General features: G+C 46.3%; 1 protein-coding gene across 1 annotated transcript in view; it reads left to right on the top strand.

Moving 5' to 3' along the window:
* The first annotated feature begins 4,909 nt into the window (after positions 1-4,909).
* The window catches only part of LOC144147167 (uncharacterized), a 49,078-nt gene continuing 32,348 nt past the window's right edge, over positions 4,910-21,639 (top strand). Inside the window, exons 1-8 of the mRNA XM_077679237.1 lie at positions 4,910-5,141; positions 5,754-5,791; positions 5,895-5,943; positions 8,571-8,620; positions 9,573-9,627; positions 9,876-9,928; positions 12,728-12,806; positions 14,219-14,280. Coding sequence (XP_077535363.1) covers positions 5,069-5,141; positions 5,754-5,791; positions 5,895-5,943; positions 8,571-8,620; positions 9,573-9,627; positions 9,876-9,928; positions 12,728-12,806; positions 14,219-14,280 — 459 coding nt within the window. The 5' untranslated portion in view covers positions 4,910-5,068. The remainder of the gene's footprint in view (positions 5,142-5,753; positions 5,792-5,894; positions 5,944-8,570; positions 8,621-9,572; positions 9,628-9,875; positions 9,929-12,727; positions 12,807-14,218; positions 14,281-21,639) is intronic.

Raw genomic sequence — 21,639 nt, 5'->3', positions numbered from 1 at the left:
TTGATGCACCACTTGGAACTAATTTTACAGGTCATTAAAGTGTGGTGCTTGAAACGGGCATTCAAAATGGTTCCTTGCCGCTGGTGCCACCAAAGTTTAATGAGCTGTGAAATTAGTTCCAAGCGGTGCACCAAAAAACGAAAAAACGGCCAAATAGTTTTGTGGGCTTGGTTCATGCTGATTAACAAGTGGATACAGTGCAATAACTCAGGCAGTACGTCAACATGAATCAGAGGCAAATGCACCATCTCTTTAAGTGGTGACGGAGTGCACGTGTCATTTTTGGGCACAGCTTATATGGCCAGGGTGCCCTGTATTCTTACCGTCTGTGAACAAAAACTCCTGAGCCTGTTTGTGTCTTCGAAGGGCGACCGGTTTAAAGTGTGAGGTGTTCTGTAGCGCAAGGCCTTAAAAAAAGGTGTGTCTCCTGATCGCAAAAGGTGCATGGGCCTTGGGCTTGAGAGTGGCACTCGCCGTGGATGCATCGAAACAGTATTTCTTTATTTGACGCTACTTACCGTATTTTCGCTCATATTAGCTGCACCAAAAATGCGAAAATTTCAAAAGTGAAGTAGAGGTGTGGATTTTAGGTGAGGTGTTTCTTTTGGTGCAGCTTCACCGAAATGCGTGTTGGGCCGTAATGCCCCTGCAGCAGTAATAGCGACTAAGCCACTGTTATCCCATTGACAGTGCTTATTTTGCACACACAGCTCAAGTATATACCAACCTGAGAAAATGTATACGGCAAGTCGCCTAGTTATGTAGTCAGCTAGGTAAGTTCTTTTGCATAAAAAAATCTGTAACATTGCTTGTGTAGTAGATTCGGTTTATCCTATTAGGTATGTATAAAATATGCAGTCAACATTCCTATTCGTCGACGGAAAGTGGGGGTGCGGGTTATATGTAGGGACACGTTATGTGCGTGAAAATACGGTACATAAAGGATGAAGTGGTCCGAGTGTGGTACGGACATAAACTAGGGTTCCGTGCATTTTTCTTCTGCACGGGCGAGAAGACCTTGTGGCAAAGCCGACATATTGTGAATGATCAGCAGAAAACGGCTGTAACTGTGTTTGTCTTACTTAGAAATGACCACCGGCAAAATTCAATCGTGCCTTCCACCTAAATTCTGCGTCACCTCTATGCCGTGCACTATCTAGAACTGTGCTGGTCATCCACCTTCTCAGATTGGAATAGCTCATGATTTTTTTTAATCTTTCTAGTTTTGTTTTCTTTAGAAAGCACGGAGGCTTCAAGTGAGCTCGAGCTGCCCCATTCTACTTCGTTTTCCGTCCCTTTGCGCTTAGTCTTCCTTTTAAACTTTGCATGGATGTCTGCCGTTACGTACTTCAGGTGTTTTGCAATCTTCGAATGGGCACAAATGTAGGTACTTTATATCATATGTCCAAGAGAGATTTAGGATTCGAAACGGCTGTGTCAACCACTTGGTCTGGTTACTGACATATGCATGGTCAACAACAATGGCGGCGAACCATGTCCTCGACCTTCGAAATGGGCTCAGCATTCTGATTTAGAGTGGTGCCTAAGTTTTTGGCTGCTGACTGCTTTCTGCTCAAAATGTGATATTACTAGGCACATGAATGTTCCAAGCTATGTTCAAGTGTAGCGTGGTGTAAAATTGTCTGGGTGACAACATTCGTGTTTGCTGAAAAGCTGCGAACAAACCAGAAATGTTTGTTATAGAAGACTCGCTCCCTCAGCCACATTCCCAGGGGGGTAACCACAGGCTCATTGTAAGATTCACAATCGATAACTGTACCTTGACAACAACATTAATTGGTGAATCCCAAGAATACAATCCCACAACACCGATGAATCCTATAGATAGCGCAGGAAAGAGCAATCCCAGGTGAAAATAATATTTTTTCTAGCTGGATTATTGAACCAGAAATTTCTTGTAGCTAGAGATGTTTTTAGCTAGAAATAGGCAAGATTTCTGGCTAGAAATTGAGTTTCTAGCTCATTTCTAGCTGGATTGAAATTCTATTCCGGCTGGCAGCTATTACTTGTCAGGTCAGCTGGAAGAAAAAAAACCTGCAAGCTGGAAATAAACGTCTCTAGTTAGACTAAAAATTTTTCTAATTGGAAGCTGTCGATTCCGGCTAGAACTTATAAACCTAGTCAGAAATGTAGGTGAAAATTATGACTTCTTGCTAGAAATGCTCTTTTCATTTTCACGGGGGATAATTCCGGCAAAAAAATTTGGTCATCCTGTCCCGCAGAATTGGATGCCCAGCAATAAAGCTGGTGGGAATAACGCCACCTAGTTATTAAGCTCTTTATACCGATTAACAATGTTTGACAGCACACCATATTATTTATAACTATAGCCTTGAAACTAGATTGTACAGGACTTGTTACTCGGCACACGGTTGTGGTGACGAGACTGTAGAGCTGTGATCGACTGCTGGTTATGCACGCGTTTATGGCACCACCTCGAAACTTTCATGTGTCAGATGTTCACGTGGTCGGCATCTTTGACCTTGAGTGGCACATGCGCGGTTGTCTCGTATTCATTCCCGCCTTAACTTTGCTTGTTTTTTTTTGCATCAGCAATGGATAGGCCATATGTCAGCAATAGGTGTCTCCATTGATACCCGGGCACAGCGCAACAGAATAGGAGAACGAAAAGTTTATGCTGGCACCCGGCAGCAACGTTGGCTGCACTGTCGCTGCTTCCTTGTTTAGTTGCTCGATGTAACCAGCTCAGGACAAGGTGGCGGTGGCCAGGGTGCGGTTAACGTTGCCACATCTTTGCATGTTTGGAATGCCGCATGGATTCTTCTTGCAAACATCATGAGACAAATGCCGAGTTGAGGGCTTCTGAAGCGAGAACAGTTTTACGGAAAAATGAACGCAAAAAAAAAAAAACAAAAAAAAAAACAAAAAGATATATAACCCAGAAAGGCATTTTTAGGCGCTCAAAAGCCCATTTAGGCACAAACCACAAAATGGGCACTCTAATAGGCACAATGAAGTACCACTGAAAGTGTTTCGTTTTCTTTAGTTGATGCTTGTATGTTAAATAGGCCCGATACGTTTCCTCTGTCATAGGAATCGGTAAAGCACGAAATGTTAAATGTGCAGCGAAATCATGCAGCGAAAGGAACATGATTTGCGGGATGCCGGCTGTCTTGTCGGTGTGCTTGGCGAGCGACGTCCTGTAAGCGGGTCGCTTCAGGAAAGGTGCGACCACTTTGGTCCTGCTCCGTGGCATGTACGGCAGACGGTTGCGTTGTGACGAGCTCAGCTTTTGGATTGCGAGAGGTAGAATTTGTAGCTTCCCGCGTCCCGCTTCCCGCGTCCCGCTTCCCGCTAGCGTTTCTCTTTCGCATCAAACCAGTTTCCAATCGGTGTTGCTACAAATGTAGCCGGTCGTGGTTGCTACGACGCAGCTTGGTTAGCGTCATATATGCACTACTTCGCTTCACGTCTTGTAGATGGCAGCACCACCCGCGTTTCTGCTGTGTTCGTTGTCCTGCCGTCATTTCCGTGACGGATATGGCGTCATCGAAATCTTGGTGTATGCGGGAATACAACTCTGTCGTGTTAAAATTGGAATTTTGCCTAAAGTTTCCATCCCGCTTGATCATTATCCCACAGCTCACAGAGCTTCGGACAAGTGGCCAAGGCACCTAGCTGTTGTGGGCTGGGCAGACCATGATATGGTCATTGCGGTCACCCTTGAAAAGTAGTTCGATTCCCTCAGATGAAAAGAGTGGCAGTCAGTATACTCTTGTTTATTAGACGGTGAGAGATTGCTCTGCTTAGCATAGAGTTTCATGAAACTCTATGCTGCTTAGCACAAACCATGACGCAGTTCATATCTGGTCCGGCTGGCCCAAGTATTCACCAGGGTTCAAGGAGTTCTGGCCGCCACCTGATAGGGAGGGAGGGAGGAGGGAAAAGGGTAAGTATAACATTATCTCCTGTGCCCCTTGAGCCCATCCTGGGCCAGGCCTGCTACGTGCTACATCTTTCAAGGTACATATCATTCATTGCATCGCAAGTGACCTTGAGTCGCGGCGCGTGGGAATCGCCTTTCCTTCTTATCGCGTCACTCGCTCGCGGCTGTGATACCACGTGACTAGGCGACGGCTGCTTCGCTGGCGCTTGGTCCCTCGATTTGCCATCGATGGCTCTCCGGCTTCTGTGCGTGCCCTAAATTCAGTGCAAGCGGAAGGATGAATCCAATCATCCAGCAGAGATAGCTGGACGACAGGCTGTGAAATCTCGAGCAAAGCCAGACTTTCACGAAACGCCGTGCCCGCGCGCCTTTACTTTCACTCGTGCTGGCTAGCTACGTTTAGCAGCGCTAAACCTGGGCCATTTTTTAATGTGCGTCACTGGCGCGCTTCCGCAGATAGCTTTATCGGCTGGAAAACATGTTTTCTAAATTAGTTTGAGCCACAGTTGGTTTTGTTTCAGAACTTACTTCTATCTGCATCCGTATTTATTTTTTTCGCCTCGCACTATTCGACGATTGGACGCACAACCTCTCGCGGTAATACGTGTAGAATGAGTGTCCAAGTGTGTTACTACAATAAAATTATATTTAATACTAAATTTGTTATTAAACGAGCCAATGTTATCGCAACGTTGCGATCATGTTGCGATTGCAATGGCATCCGACCACTGACGGCGCCGCCTGCAACGCGCCCAATTTATACCAGTTTCGGATTCGCTTTTACGCCCAACCACTGAGACGCCTATCGGGAATAGATAGCGGAGAAGCAAGCCTTGAAGAAAAGTGGAATATTTTGGATCCTCGGTGTTTTGACGGTCCGACCTGCGCGAAGAGTGTGCTGTCACTCGAAAGCCAACGTGTGTGAGGCATGGGGGTGCGTTTAGTTTCGAAGCTCAAATAAAATGTTTTCGCCATAGCGTTGTCGTTGACTGGATAGTGCAACACTGGGTGTCCATGTTCCATCGTTTATGCGCTGTCTCGTATCAGCAGCTCGCGACGTCTGCTCGTTGCGGGCGGCCCGTGTTCTGTTGTCCGCGATCGCGTTGTTTATCTCAAAAGGTGATCGACTGAAGCTCTGCCATGACGATTAAAGTCTTCTTAGAAGCGACACCACTTGTGGTGGATCTGGAATTTCCCGAGGGCATTGAGCAAGGTATGTTGTCACTTAGGCCTAGACTCTGAAGGCGGAGCGCAAGGCGCTAGGCAAAATTGGCAGAAATCAGTCGTGCCTTCGATTGCAAAATCAAAATTTTGTTCCACGCTGACTACAGCGTTTGCAGCGATTACAATATGACTCGATCGAAATAATGTTATTTAATGCGCAGTCACAAAACTTGGATCGCCGTGCTGAACGTGGCGCCATTAATGCATCGTCGATTTTAGAGCGCGGTGTTCACGACTCGCAAGCTTTTGTGGCTGAAAACTTGTGCCTCCACCTGCATCTGTTTGTTCCCTGAAGGCGCTGTAGACTTGATGGGATTTTCATCGCGTTATTCTGTTTCATTTTGTATCGCAAAGCGTGCACGGTTTGAAGTGACGGGCTTACGGGCGGTAGTGGAGGGGAACGAAAGCGCTGGCAAGTTGCTGATTAAAGTTTATTAAACGCAGCTGAAAAAATCGCGTCATGGTACGGTGGCGCGGGGTTTTAAATGTGGTCCTGCGGTGATCAGGTGCGATGATCGCGTTTTGCACCCTCAGATGCGTGAAATCTTACTGACGTGTCAAAACTTGCACGCGTCATTAAGCTGGTTTATTTTCTCTCTAGGTGGATGCCTGACTATCGTCCTCACTTCGCCTGGGCAGGTAACGGCGCTAACCACATCGGATGATACCAATCAATTACGAAAGACAGGTTACAAAGACAGGTGGCTGATTGTGTTTCTGATTTTCTGTGAACTCTCAACAGAAACTGGTCGGGGAAGACAAGTCCGGCATTCAGTTCAGCCACGTCAACAGTAAGCCCGGAGTACTGGATATTTTGTTTGGTCATATGGAGAGTTCATTGAGCCAGTGTCCAGCGAACTTTTGATGATTCGTAATTGAGATGCTGGAACGATGGGTATTGCGGTATGTGGAGTGCCTCCTCAAGAGTACTTGTAGGGGCTGTGTTTATGGGAAGCAGGGATTCTGTCTAGTGAAAATTTAGACAGTAGAAAAAGCTCGTGCATTTGGGTATCGTCTCAGTGGAAGCGTTTTCATAACCTGGCTGGCACGTGACATCAGCACAGCCCTTTCTGGATTCCGCTGCAGTGGCTAAGGCGTCGTGCTGCTGAGCACGAGGGCACGGATTCGATTTCCTGCCGCGGCGGCTGCTTTTCTGATGGATGCGAAAAGCAAAAATGGCCATGTGTTCGAGATTTCGGAGCACTTTAAAGATCCCCAGGTGGTCAAAATTAATCCAGAGCCCTCGACTACGGCGCGCCTCATCGCCTTCGTTGCGTTGGCGCGTTAAACCCACAATAAATCAATCAATCAGCCAAATCAGTCAGCCCTTTCTGGAGTAGTGTTCTCAGCTTTTTCAGCGCTGCTTGAGATAGGAGCGGCAGATAACTTCACAGCCTTGCAACGTGCAAGCAGTGCTCCAACACTGGAGCTCCTGTGACGTCAATGCAAGCGACGTATTGCTTGTGTGAGAAAAGCCGCAAGCTTGAGCGGCATGCTCTGCACCTTTCAAGTACGAAGAAGGTGGTGTGTGTCAGTGTGTTTGCACATATTTACAGGCATACCGTTACTGCGCTACATGCGCTAAGCTGCAAAATGCCCCACAGACAAAACCATCCGTTTATTGGGACCACTAGTCCCCACAGACAAAACCATCATTGCAAATTCAACTGCCATGTAATGCTTGTGGGGCTACAGTATTGGCTCGCTAAGCTTTCATTAGAAAGCAACAGAAGTGCAAAGGGACATCTGTAGGTTCATTGCAGCTGGTACAAAGCTGGCAAAGCGCGTGTAGTAGTCCTTCCAGGTATTTCTTTCTCTCAGACATTTTTCTCGAAGGGTGTGGCAGGAACTCCAGCTGGTAAAACGGCTTGGAAAGGGGTCTGAACTCGATCGTTTGTTTCTGCAAGCGAGAAAGTGGTAAGTTGGGCAAGTTGGTACGGTGACATCAGCCCATCAGTGGTATCGGCACGTGTTGAAAGGAACACAGAAATAAACAAAAATGCCTGCACACATTCTCATTGGATGGTTGATATTGCGTTCACTTCTTACTGAGCCTACATAGTTGCTCCCAATGTTGTATACAAAGCTGCGAAATGCAGATCTAGTAGTACCAGGGTATTGTCGTGATTGATGTGCACGCTCAGAAGAGAAATGGGACAGCTACCTAAAACTTTCGCTGAAAGCTGCTTAAAAGGAAATTCCGTCTTAATTGCGTAGAACCTCCTGAGAGTAGCCCTTTTACGGAATCTAAATAGAAACTTCTGTGTTTGTTTTCCTGTTTGGTATGCTGTAACATCTTGAGTTCCCTGTACACTTAACAAGATGAATAACAGTATGGTTGGGATCTCCAAAAGAATTCTGGAGGGTCCACCCACTGCAAAAACAAAAAAAAAAACCCCTCCCATCCCCTTCAGTGTCTTTTGGGCTTAACTGCCATGCCACCGCAGAATATGAAAAGCAAGATGAAAGTTTTCAGAGAGCGTCTTGGGACACACGTGCAGACATTTCACAGAGGCCGGTGTTTCAAATTTCGTGGGTTTAATTAACGCTACACAGACGATGATGTGTGCCGTAGTGGATGGCTCGGAATTTAGTTACACCACCTGGAAATCTTTATCGTGCACTGAAATCTCAACACACAGGTGTGTTTCCACTTTCCGCCTCCATCTTAAAAGCACCCACCGTGACGAGGATTGAATCTGCATTTTTAGACTCAGCAGCAGAAAAGCTTTAGCCTCTGAGCTGGTTACAGATGCAGGTGTAATGATGTTACTTCATAAAGCACGTAATCTTTGGGGGTAGTGTTAAATGCCTGCAGAGGTGCTTAAAGGTGAAGTGGGTGTTCAGACCCATTGTATCTGAGGTCAAGGCTGGAGATAGCTTTAGATCTGAAATGTGGGCGCAGCTGGGATTATGGCCTCTTGCTCACCTTGAGGGGCTGGCAGGATTACCAGCAAATGTGTTCATTCCAGTTGATAGCACTGGGCAGTAAGAGGGTCTGGGTTGGTTGTTCCTCATAGATAACCTGCTTAGTTTGAAAGCGGCTGTTTCGGAAGTTTGGGAGCATATTTTCCTTCTGGCCGAGAGGATGCAACTCTGAAAGATTAGGAGATGGTTTGCGTGAAGTTTCTTTCTGGTCCTTCTTGAGGGAAGCTTTTTTTGGTGTTTTTACTCGCTTCAACATCCCCTCTGGAAGGGCCGCGGGCATTTTCTTAGCGAAGCTTTTATTTGTATTTTTTGCCACCAAAGAGGCACCAAACTGCAATAACATTACAGGCTTTATGTTAGCTTAGGTTGTGCTCTAGGTTGGATGCAATGCATCTCCCCTCTGGACTTTTTTTTTTTTTTTCCAGTCATGCCTGTACGAGTGTTTGCAGATTATGCACTCCACCCACCACCATTTGTGTCTCGTTTCTAGATGAGATCATCCCAGTTGTCCGCACTGTCACCGTTGAAGATGACTTGGCTGTGAGTAGATCGCTTGTCATGCCACCTTCGTTACAGTGGGAAGGGTTGTGAACTTGTACAGCTACATCTTTCTCCATTGGTGATTTCATAATCACGGTTATGCAGAACCTACTTGCTTATAATTTCTATGAATAGGTGGAAAACTTGTTTTTTTTTTTATCATTCCTGCCTCCTTTCACCAAGGGATGTTGTCAGTGTAGCCGCAAAAGAGCACAGAGGTAACTTCGAACAAGAAAAGGAAAATGACCTGGTTGGTTTCAGGTTAAACGTTTGTAGGCTGTAGCTTAAATAATTGAGGAGATTCCTCCAGGAGAGATGCATCCACAGCTGAACACAGTTTTTCCTGTGTGCACCTATGAAGTGAAACGTTGTCTGCACTTGAAGAAAAGTCCACTGCAGAGGTGCAGGCATGGACTTGCTAACCTTCTAAACTGGTCTGTTATGTCCGAATGTGTGGTTTAACAGAATCTGCAGTAAAAGAAGTTTAGTCAGTGGCATACACGGGAGTATAAACTAAATATGGCAAATTGGTATGCTGCTTACAACCTATATTCGAATCCGAATACTGGTTGTAAGCAGATCTGTTGTACCAAGGTTACACTCTACTGAACAGACTGAGCGGCAGCTGTGAGCAAGATGTCAATTCTGTTTATTTATTGTGTTTCATCAATGGGAGCTAACGTATTTTCTCAATCCGAGCTGTTGTCTTATTTGTAGTGAAGATGCAACGATTTACTTAACAGTTGACAATTTCGAATAAACATACATTCAGCATGTGTAACCACTGCTTCCCACTTTATGCGTTCTGGGTTCAAAAGCAATAAAAGGGGAGAAAAAGGTGCTTAGAATCAACAAAGTTGCATGGTGTAGTCATCTCGGCACCCAAGTAGAGTGAAAAACCTTTAAACAGTCTACTTCTTGTGATCTTCATCTCCTCCTGCTTGCCTTTCAGGCATGCATCCAGACATTGCAGAAGGTCAAGATTGAAGCGGAACCTCTACCCAGTGGTGAGAGCACTTGTCCGAGAGCCTGTCTATTTTTCTGCACGCAACATGCAGCTGGTGGCAGATTACATATAAGGGATACGCATATTGTCGAGTGTTGCAAACTGTCGATTTGGTTTCCTCTGTTGTTAGTACGTGTGTGGAGTGGGAATTGTATAAATGTTTAGGTGGAATATTCATTTGAGCCAGACACACCTAGGACGGAGTTACCACGCCCCGGCATTCTCTTTTTTCTGGCCTCTCCGCTGCAGGCAAGCTTCCCTGCATCGTCAGGCTGGTGCCCAAGGTTTACTCCGAGAAAGAGGTGAGCGCTCATCCTTCGTGTCTCTTCTATTTGTTGGGTCTTATACATCACGTGTAAAACAGGCCTCCTCTTTTACTTGTTCACTTTATTTGTTTTCTCTTGAAACTTGCAGCCTTAATGCTCACCCCATGCAGACAGGTAGCCGACTAGGCTTCTCTGCAAGCAGCACATGTGTGCGGTGGGGCGGGCAAGGCAATGCACCACCAACACTACCCACAATCCAAGTTTAGCAACTACATCTTTCACCACCAAGATAGGCATGTTGGCAAAGTATATATGTATATATTATGTAATGAAGATAGTCAGCGAGAGAATGCAACGGACAACCTCCGATCTGTATGCGTCAGTATAGGGACACTATCATGGTCAAGATTCGGTCATATTCCATCACACTCACTTGTCTTGGGCTTGCTCTGATCCTGCTTGCTGGAGCGGCCGTATGGCTTGGTCCGTGCTCACTGTTGCATGGCCATCTGCCCTCCCAATCGACACCATTTCAGCATACATATTCCCCCTTCACTAACTTACAAAGGCAGGCTTTCCTCCTCTGTTGGAGAGGAGTGCTGTCGTGGTGTGGAAGGCCGCCATCACGATAGAAACAAACTCGGGACACATGAATACCTCAGTGGGTTATCGATGACTATGTTTATTGCACACACTGCACCTACATACACAAGATCACAAGCTTACAGATCACAGCGCCATCTCGGATGGTGTCACACAGCCAGTACCGATATACAACTAGTGGAAGTCGGAGAAATAAGCGAGCCAGACAGTAAGCGCTCCAAAATGCATCATCCACAGAACCAACGCAGACATATTCCGAAGAGACGGTGAAATTATGCTTGGCTGTGAGCAAATAATTCAGCAGTGTGCAAGCACATCCCATTGCATCATTGTCATGACTCGCTCCTCAAGGATAGGGTGACCAGTACAATACAAACGGATGTATTGAGAGGGGAATGCCATTAATTTGTGCTTTTGAGACTTGTGAACATTTCTGACACTTGCCTAATCTTGTTCGCATTTGTAAAGTATTGACCTCTTCCTTCCAGCCCCCCTCGTTTTTTTTTGTCCTGGGGTTTTTACAAAAAGGAAAATGGTTTGAAGCTGTGTGTGTGTGTGCTAGTGTACCTCTCAAAAAAGGTGGGATTGTCAATTGAAATTGAGCAGATTTTTAGAATTTTTGTTTCGTTACTAGTGGTTCTGAAATGTTTGCTTGTAGCTGCAATATCCTTGTTGACTTTCCTCTTCTTTTCGTACGTGGAGGGTGCCACACGTCGTTGAGTACAGCATCAAAATTAAAAGAAAAACAATTTTGGGCACAAAATTTTGCATGGGTAATACTAATCACTCATGGTTGTCCAAGCCATCTCAAGATATTTTATTATTACTCAGCTTCTTTAAGTATAAGGCAAATTTCTTCATTCACAATGTTGTAGAGCGTCAGAAAAAAAAGGAGACAAACAACCACCAAATTTACATTCCTAATATTAAGATTTTGTTAGTTCAAAGGTTATTTTGATGTCGTGGCAAAAATGTTTCATATGCAACTCGCTAGTTTTGTAAGTATAGCAGGCACTGGGGCTCTTCGTTATACAGTCTCAAACTCAAATGTCAATGACGCAGAAATGTAAGTGCAAAACAACTGGCGGCCTACTTCTTGGGGAGTCCACGGCGAGTGCGAGACTGATGATAGAAAAGCCCCTCTGTCGCCGCCAGCCTTTCATATTTTGTTTTCTAACTCATACACCGTTGTCGTCATTTAATTTTGGTCACTGTGAAAACCTAATCTGTATGAAACACAGCCACCTTCAAATACAGTTGAACCCCTTTATAAGAGACACGGAGCGGAGAGCAGTTTCTGTCTCTTATACGAGATGTCTCTTATAAGCAGGGAACCATGTTTTCACTTACTAATCAGACCCTAGTGCAATGTGGGCACCGTAGACTAAAACAAGCTCAAAAGAATGCTACAGCATGTTTCAAAAGGTTCATTCTAATTTGTTTGGCCCCCAGAATTTATGAAACAGTTCTGAATCTTTGTTTGCTTCATGACTGCATTTACACTGTTTTTTAAATTAGATTCTACAAGCTTTTTTTTCCTTTCACTGTTTGTGGAAGATGAATCGTAGATGTCGAGTTCACAAGCCTGATGAATAGCCACAGTGCACAGCTTCTTCTGCTGTGTGCTCAGGCTATTCATTATGCTTGCAGGACTCAACATCTGCGATGCTTTTTGATTAGGAGCTATGCACGTGGGAGAGCCCGCATGTGCGGTCGTGCTCCAATGGATGGCAGTAAGCTTCAACCACTTCTGTAAGTTGCATTTCCATTGGCAGGGCTTCTCATCGTCATTTCATAGCCGCCTGAGCCACTGTGTGTTTGCTGAAGTTATAATAAATAGCAACTGCAGGTGCCTGTTGTCCACCTGTGTTTCCACAATGGAAGCAACTGCAATTAATGACTGGTGGCACTGCATCTGAAGTTCAAATGTCTGTTACAAGTGAGATTGTTGATTAAAGTTCAAGGATGACTTGTCCCTTATAACCAACTGTCTTCTGCATCCGATGTCTGTTATAAAAGAGGTCAATCTAATGGGAAAGATAGGGCAGCCAACCATGTGGGTGAATAGTGTCTCTTACACCCATTTGTCTCTTACATCCATGTCTCTTATAACGAGGTTCAACTGTACAGCCTGTCATTGGGTGAGGCTCCACAACTGCAAAGTTGAACACAGCCACCCGGCTTGCCCTTTGACCTGACCTTTCTTTCTGTGCACTTTCCGCCCCCTCTCAGGCTCCACCGGACCTGTCATTCCCTCCCATCGGCAAGGTGCTCGACTGCCTCCCGGGGAGCCCCACCATGTTCCCGGCAGGTGGGTCGCCTCAAGGGAAGTGCACTTGCACACCCTCGGGCTCGAGTGCCCTTAAATCCCCCCCTCAAACTTCACTTGCGTGGAATTCCGGCCCCCGCAACCTGCACCAATAGTACTGTTAGTTGCAAGGAAAGTAATCTTGGAGCTTGCCTGCGGAAGATACACAGCCAATTTCCTTGTTTTTCTGCCTCAACTGTGAACCAACCTGGTTTTGAAGAAAGGAGTGAAAGGTCGCAATTAGAAGTCGCCCCATCCTAACAAAATACAGTCGATTCGCGGTAATTCAAATTCAAAGGGACCCGAGGATTTTGTTTGAATTATCCTAAGTTTTATTTATGAGAAGTTCTCATAATATGACTCTGGACGAGGTGACAGCACACATTATGATTAGGCATTGATTTTAATCACATTTTTTTTTAATTTTTAAGCGGTTTTAAACCCTAACTGCGCAAAATAAACAGAAAGCAGAGGCGTAAGGTCCACAAGCCAAAGGCTGCGCACGTCACTTTCATAACCGCTGTGTTGTTTTTTTTGTTTTGTTTTTTTTTTTTTGCTGACACGTGAATGCGTGATTGTGCGTTTTTTTTTTATTTTTTATTTATTATTTTTTTTTTTGCGACAGTGGCCCACATGGTTTAGACCGCTTTGACAAGTGTATGCAGTCAATCATGTTTAGACGTTTTTTTGAGGCCTGTTTGTTGTTTTGGTTTCTAATTCGCATCGTGAAAACATTAAATAAGGCTACAAAGTTTAGAAACGTCACAGTCTACCTGACTTGTGCTTCATTTCAAACGTTTGTTTATTAGCAACGCCCTTTTCCTTGAAGGCTTGATGCGCTTATTTTTCATTTCTCGACTGTTCTGATTTTATAAGCATGCAAATTTTGAAATAGTTGTGGGAAAGCAGTAGATATTTTCCAATATGGACAGACGAAAAGTACGAATTAACCAAATGACGAAGTTTAAATTAAGGGGCTTTTAAATACATTGAAAGGATAGCCGGCCAACCAAAAATTTGATTTTTGTTTGAATTAACCGAAAGTGCAAATCATCAGAGTTTGAATTATCTGAAGATCCCCCTCTTCCTTCTCTTCTTCCTTCTGTCAACCCATGGCTGTCCCCTTGATTCATCCTCTTCTTCATCTGGGTTATTTCTCTGTATCCTACACAATACAATAGAACATTTGATATGCCCGATTGCTTCCTTTGAGCTTGTATGTCGTTGTGAGGCTACCATTATGCCTGGGCCACCAAAGCTTCAAAATCGTTGTGTTGTAAGATGTTTAGTTGAGCTTAGTTTTATGTTCCAGTACTACTGGGGAACCAAATTACGGGACAGGGTGTGCAGCATTTGGTGTTTACCGTGCAAAAATCTTTCATGAAATGCTCACCCAAGCGTTGTTGCACTCACAGGATCGCCCGATCAGTCTGGAGCCAGTTCGGAGCAAGAGGACGAGAACGACCTCAACTTCCAGGTGAGTTTCCTCTCACTTCCGCGCAAAATGGACGTGCACACAAAAGAGCCATGCCGCTGAGAAGACGAGAGTCAGACACTTCGCATGCAAGCGGAACAACTAGGTGTTTGTTTACCAGTAGTGTTGAGATGCGGGGGGGGGGGGGCATTTTCTTGGTAGAGGCGCAAGGAAGTAGGCATGGCAGCACTTTTTCGTCCTTATTTCCGACTCCTTTTTTGTGTTGCATATCCTAGCGCTGCCACTTGACCCTTTCACTGTCGAGTGTTTCTGGCCGTGGCGCACCCCCAGTGTCGGCTTGGTTTCCGGAATATCAGGGAAGAAGCGTAGTGATTTATTTGACTATGATAGCATCCGGAACATAACGCGTCGAAAGGGGAGTACGTGGGTGAGAAATCGCCTGTCTTCCAGATATTTTCAGTTTGCCATGTAGTAGAACGATCGCTCTTGTCCGCACTCGAAGGTCCCGCGCGGTCAGCCATTCGAAAGCGTTTTGCGCGCATGGAGGGAGCACTTTCAGCAGCCCGCACAACGCACAGAAATGACGAGTTGCGAAATCACGATGGCAGAGAGATAAAAAGGGGATGCAACATTGATACAACAACCTTGTTTGCCGCTATCAACGACCCTTGCACCCGTAATCGCACGCGTGCCGCATGGTCACTCATCTTGACAGAGTACAGAACGCAGAGTGACCAAGCCCTCCAGCAACGAAAGGTGGGCGCGGTCGCTCCGCACTTTCCATTGTACCGGTAGAAAGCTTGCGAGTGAAAATACGAGCTACTAAAAAGATTTTACAGATGGCGCGAACAGTTTATGCGCGCCCGCTTTGTGCTATGGCGTGAATTTTCGAACGCACAATGAAGAACGTTCCGGTACGTCAGTGACACTGCAGAGGGGAAATGTGAAAACGTACCGGTACGTCAGTGACAGCAAAAGGGTTAACGACGAATGCCTTTTAACTACCCCAACAGACAGTCCTGCCAGAAGAATAACTGCAGTGAGCTACTTGTAGCCAATAAGCTTTATCAGTGATCTTGATTACCACATGCTAAATGCCCCATTTTCTTATTGGAATATGCCTGCACATTCTGAAAAGGCAGATCTGAACTGCACTATACCTAGCGGCATCAGAATGCCGTCACAGAAACTGAAAATGTACGCGTATGTACAGTACCACCTTTTGTACTGCAATTACAGTTGAACCTCGATATAACAAACCTCGATTTAACGAAATTCGCAATATAATAAATTTTTTCAAGTTTTCTATCAAAATTTCGCTAAATCCATGTATTTTTGTCTCAATTTTACGAAGTAATTTCGTGCGGCGCTTTTGATTTAACGAAGTCATGGCGAGAAAGGAAGAACGAAATTCCGGTCGAGGCAAGTTTTATTTCGCCTCTCAGAGCCTACATTGAAAACATTCGGTACTCACATTAACTCTTAAAAGGCTAAAATGAAAGAAAAGCGGTGAATTATGCGGTTGACAACAATTAGAAGCGATGAAAGAAGCTGCTCAAAAACCGTTAGCGGTCATAGATGGTTTAATAGTGCGGCCACCATTTTAACGTCTCCATCATTGCCTACGCCAGCGCCCTCTATGCTTAGGCTGCCGAAGCCTACTTCAAGTGTTTTGTTCTACGCGTCCTTGCTCACGGTGCTGCTACTCTAGGTTGTGCTCACTGATAACCACATTAATATTTTGTTCGTCCATCATTCGATGAGTCTTATAAGCAGCATGAGCACTCCAAGGGAAAGAAAAGTGTTCCGAACAAGAGCCTGAGGAAGTGTCGGTGAAACCGAAGGCCATCGAAGTGATGGATGCCATCGACGTTCTGCGGAGGCACGCAGGCGCACGCGTATGTTTAAGAGCAAGCCTTGTTAGCGCTGTCAGCAAACGAGCGTCACGTAAAACCCACCCTGGTCAAGAAACGCCAAGCACTGCTTACACTTCTTCACTACTGCTTGAACATCGAGTGCTGGTGGCAATAAATTGCTCTCCGAACGTGGTCAAAACGTGTTCATTAGACAGCTGCGATGCGGAGAAATCGGTTTCTTTAGGGCTCAGTGGGCATAAAAGTAATTGCTTAATCAAATTTGGCCAGAAGATATTTAATGTAAGCTTTCCGCTTTAGCGGGAGCACGTAAGCGCTGCTCCACAAAGTGAAGCGGTCCGCGTGTACTCCACTCAACTCTCAATCATGGCTTTATCTCTAGTGTCGTGGTTGCATCACGCGCCCATACTGCAGAGCCTTTGTGCATGAAAGAAGTTTTTCGAAAGCTTTATAGCACCCTTCCGCTGTTGGCCCGCTGCACCCCTCAATGCTGCGCTTAAGCCTACCACTGAATGGACGAAAAGAGGCGTAACTTCGAACGAGCACCTCGCCGGGGTGAAGTTCATGGGGCATGGACGCAGGTTCAATTGACTAACAGCGGCGTTTAGTAGTGACCGAAATGCAAAAAAAGAAAAGTACCGTATTTACTCGCATAATTCTCGCACTTTTTTTTCGGAAAAGTCAATGCAAAGTTAGGGGTGCGAGAATTATGCGGGAAAAAAAATCCGGTGCACAGTGTTGCCAATTTGCCTTATGCCAGCTATTGCCTTAACAGCAGCTATTTCTTTTTATTTTATTATTTACAACGTAAACAGTCTCCCGTCGATCAGCGATCATGAAATTGCCGCCTTTGCTTTCTGGCGCACGCCTTATCTCGCCGTCGTATGTGCGTGCCCTACTCCAGTAACGCACGTTGAAGTCGGTGACGCCGAAGCGCCTGCCTGCGGCACGGTTGCCGTGTTCGATCGCGTACTCTTTCGCTTTCAGTTTGAAAGCGGCAGTGTAGCTGGCGTTCCTCCCCATGGCGAAGCGGCACCAAGCACAAAACAAAGAGATCAAAAAGTTCTCAGAATGGCAGCGAGCTATCCACCACTGACGCGAGTGACTCACTGACTGCTGCCGCTCAACGACGGGACCACAACGGCGACACGACGACACGGCAGCGGGCTGCGCGAACACCGTCTAGTTGCGCGCACGCAAAACATGTGCGAAACCGGCTCAAGGACAGTTTAGTAGCGTGTTAGGGCACCTGTTAGGGAGTAGCCATGGAGGAAGAAAAAAATTCCCCCGCATTTCCCCGAGGGGGAGAATGTGAAAGTGCGAATGCACGGTTGTCGGCCCGCTTGCGGCGCTTGCGCTCGGCCCCCGCAGCCCACCGCCTCGCCGCCTTCTCTTCCATCTCTTCCATCGGGTTTGTAGTATCACGTGTACACCACGCAGTTATCAAGCCGCCATAACGCCGCTGAGTCGCCAACGCACGCCGCTGACGACGTAGTTTGAATGCGTTAAAGATATAAGACGCGTCACTAACACTGATATCACCGTCGCGTCCGTGGCTTGGTCGGTAGAGCGTCGCGCTGCGGCCGCAAAGTCCTCGGATCGAAACCTGGCGCCGGATGCTGTTTCTTTTTTAAATATAGAGGAGCACTGCGGACGCCGACGCCGCCGCCGCCACCGACGCCGGCGGTGGATGGTTTGGGGTCGCTTATAAAGTGCATTCGCACTTAAAAGTTAGGAAGAAGGCATGACGTCACGCAGCTAGCCTTCGCAAGCCCAGCTCCGTTGAAGCCGCTCCCTCCGCCATTTCTCTTTCTCAAGCCGCCGCAGTCGGCCCAGCACGTGACCTCCATGGTCGGCTGGGCCGGCGGCGGTGTCCGACTCCGGCGCATCTCTCGTATTTGGCTGGCGGTAGCTTTTCCCCGTTTTTACTGCATTTGTCTGCTCGGCGATCTCATGCCCGCGTGCGGGCAGGAGTGCCGCGTACGTGCGAAAGACAATAGCCGTGGGAAAAAAACGAACATATAGCAGGCTTCGCGACAACGGGCCGCAGAGCAGTTTCGAGCAGACGAAATTGAAGAGTGCGCGGCGGCGCGGCGGCCCATACGGCGGCGGCGGAGCGGTGTGGTTACGTGGTGCAGTGACGCCTGGGCCGACTTTCATTTTACTTTTTATGTATAGGCTTCACGTTTCTCCGGTGGCGCCGTCTCCTAACCAGGTTGTTAGGGCACCTGGATGGCCTTGGATACACAGCGCTCTCCGCCGAACGGAGAGGCGGCGGGGGAGGGCGCGCGTTGGAGAGCGCGTGCACCATGCGGTTTTCACGAGCAGGCAACTTTCGCCACTGCAAATTTGGGGGTGCGAGGATTATGCGAGGAACCAAAAAATCCAAGTTTTGGTGGCTCACATTAGGGGTGCGAGGATTACGCGAGTACATACGGTACCGGTTTTACGACGACACAACTACTGTCGGGTATCCGAATTCCATTGCCTAAGTGTTGAAGCTCTTAATTCACACAATTTTCGCGGCCAGTTTTAGTACAAATTTCGCTTTAAGTGGAGAGGTAACTACATAGCAGTTGTTTCTGAGTGATGGACAAGGTTTTGAAACCTCAATAACTGGTTAAATTAACTGTAAAATCGAAACCTCGATTTTACGAAATTCTCGATTCAATGAAATTTTCGCCCGCAAGTAGACTTCGTTATATTGAGGTTTAACTGTATGAGCAGGGGGCACCTGCTTTTACAGCTTTGAGGCACATAGGAATGAATGGCTTGTAGTGGTGGGGCGTATTTTTTATTTGTCGCCAGTCATGCATTTTACATTTCACCACAACTTTACAGTTGGGTTGTTTCCAGTAATGTTGCACTTTCTATGAAGCCAGATGGAAGGACCTCATTTGTGCACATAGCATGAAGTTGAACTGTAGCTGCAACTTCTGGCAATTTAAGCAAATGGTTTGCATTAGCAATTTTCAAGCCATGATTAATTGAGGCCTTTGGGCTCCCTAAGAGTGCCTGAATTGGGATTTTCTCAGAATTTTTTTTTTTCTGCTCTGAAATTTCACCTTGGCCAAGTTTGTTTTGAACGTATAGTACGTACCACCAAACCAACTGGGTCTGAGGTGGTAGCCCCGTGAAATGCCTCGTCAATTAGTTGGAAACATTTGACAAAGCTCCGTAGCAGATGACGCAGCACCCGACGGCGGATCACGCAAACAGCCATGAAGGTGAAGTGACATTCCAGCTGACCAGGTGCTTGGTCTGCTTGCCAGCCAGGAGAACCGGTTGAGCTTGACTGGAAACGCTTCTCCTATGCTGCCGCATCACGAAACTGCTGCGTGCAGGATTGGTCTGGCCGGACGGTCACTTGCTTGCCGGCTGCAACGTCACTTCTGCCTGGCTTGCCTTCCTCAGTTTTGCATTTGGAATCGCCGATCTTTGCTGGTTGCTTGCGTTGTGCGCACGCGTATTTCGGGTGTCATATTTTGTTTCGTGCCATCTTTCTAGGCAGACTATACAGAGATTGGGTCTTCAAGAGGTTGAAATTTTCAATGCAGTGGGCCTTTATGAGTGCTGGCAAGGAATGGTTGAGGTCTGAGGTCGTTAGTGCCTTGGTTGGCTGGATTCCTCTGCCAAAGTCTGCCTCATTGAGTGCAGTTGAGTTCAAAGTGCATGCGCAAGTGGGAAAAACATCTGCCCCTTAACCCTTTCACCGTCGGGTGTTTCTGGCCGTGATGCACCCCCAGTGTCGGCTTAGTTTTTGAAATATGAGGGAAGGAACGTAGTGATTTATTTGACCATGATTGCGTCTGGAACGTAATGTGTCGAAAGGAGAGTGTGTGGGGGAGAAATAGCGTGTCTTCCGGGTATTTTCAGTTTGCCGGGCATGCACATTAAAGGGAAGGTGAAGCGGTTTTAGAATTAAAAGAAAAGTTGACTAGCAGCAAGTACACATTGAATAGTTCATGTGTACGAAATATTTTCGCAATACATGCAATAGAAGCGGCGCAATGAGCAAACAAAAGTGGCCCGATGCCCCGCCCCCATCTCGCCCCGCGATGCCGGAAGACCGAAGAGCGCGGGCGAAAACCGGCTAAAAAACGTCATACCTGGACTTCCGGTCGGATCGGCCGCCTCGGCCATGCTCTTTTCGCCGTGTTTCCTTGTGAATGATACTGGTTGTTGTGGTTGATAGCACTCATCTGTACAATTTTCGTGTTCAAAAAGTATGCACGAACACCAAACGAGGCATACGTTATCATGCCGTATTCCTAAGCAGAATAATGCCACGCCGGGATTCTCGATAACTTACGGAAGCGACAGCCGAGGTGGCTGTGCTTGATGACAGAGAATATACTACACTACGTTAAATACTTTGTAAACCGCTCGAATGCGTTTTTTTTTTTTGATGCGACGGACGTGAATATTCACATTAGATTGTAGATTTAGGAAGGATGGGGAATAATGCTGTACTTTGGCCGGGGATGTTTCGTTTCATTCCAGAAACCAAGTCACATTTTTTCAGGAAATACTTGTTTTGTTAAACACGTCGGTTTTCTTTGCCTATGGGCTCACGACAGTGTTCAAAAAAACAATTTTTTGGCGAAACTAAAACAAGGGGCCAATCCTGATAGAAGTTCTCTCCCGCTAAGAGGTAAACAGTATTCCTACAAAGTAAAAGAACCAAGACAACCAGATTACTTATTTTGCAAGTATACATGTCACGATAAGGTGATGCTTGTCTGGAATTAAAAAAAAACAAAACACCACTCCGAACCACCACCGTGCCATAATTTGTGTTGACTGCGGGGGCCTAATTTTTTGCCCAAGATTCCGTGTGGCTCCATAATATAACCTGGAAAGCACTTGTTGTCACTGAACCTCAAGTGTGCTCCAGTGATAGTCGGTGATATATATAATGATGATACTAAAAAAATTAGGAGCGAAGAGTAAATATACGGCCTCTGTCCGACTAGCGCGGTAAATGCTGAAACAGGCCAACGATTCATTATCACAAACGTTTGGTGATTGTTACCTAAAGTAACGTAACTACAACGTAACTGACTTGTCCGACTGGTCTGTTAATTATAACGAGGTGGCCGTAATATTGTAGCAGAATGCGCAACGCACAAGCGAAAATCAAGCCCTAGTACAGCCAATAATGCTGAGCAGGCACTAGTATGCTGCAGTGTTTTCAGAATAAATGCCTATGAAGCAGTAAGGCGCCACTCATCGAAGTGCAGTAGCAATCGCGGAGGCGCCGTAGCGCCGCTGCAGAAATGGCGCGCGCGTGTGGGTCTGTGTACGGGGATGAGTAGTGGGGCTGGGGTGGGCGACAACGAACAAAGGAAATGCGGAAGCAGAGTCTGCTTGTTGGTTTATGGGTGTACCGGCAAGATGTGTCTCGCATATACGTTTACAGCGCATGAACGCTATTTTTTCGCGCAGTGCACGTACGTGCTTTTCGCTGGTAGATTGTTTATAAAACGCCCATTAATCTTCGGCATAAATGGTTTTGTGTATAATA

Source organism: Haemaphysalis longicornis, unplaced genomic scaffold, assembly GCF_048455015.1.
Source record: "Haemaphysalis longicornis isolate Haplotype H1 unplaced genomic scaffold, Haemaphysalis longicornis Haplotype H1 scaffold_7, whole genome shotgun sequence".
Taxonomy (NCBI): Eukaryota; Metazoa; Arthropoda; class Arachnida; order Ixodida; family Ixodidae; genus Haemaphysalis; species Haemaphysalis longicornis.
The sequence above is the reverse complement of the archived record's forward strand: the minus strand, read 5'-3'. Positions and strand labels throughout refer to the sequence as shown.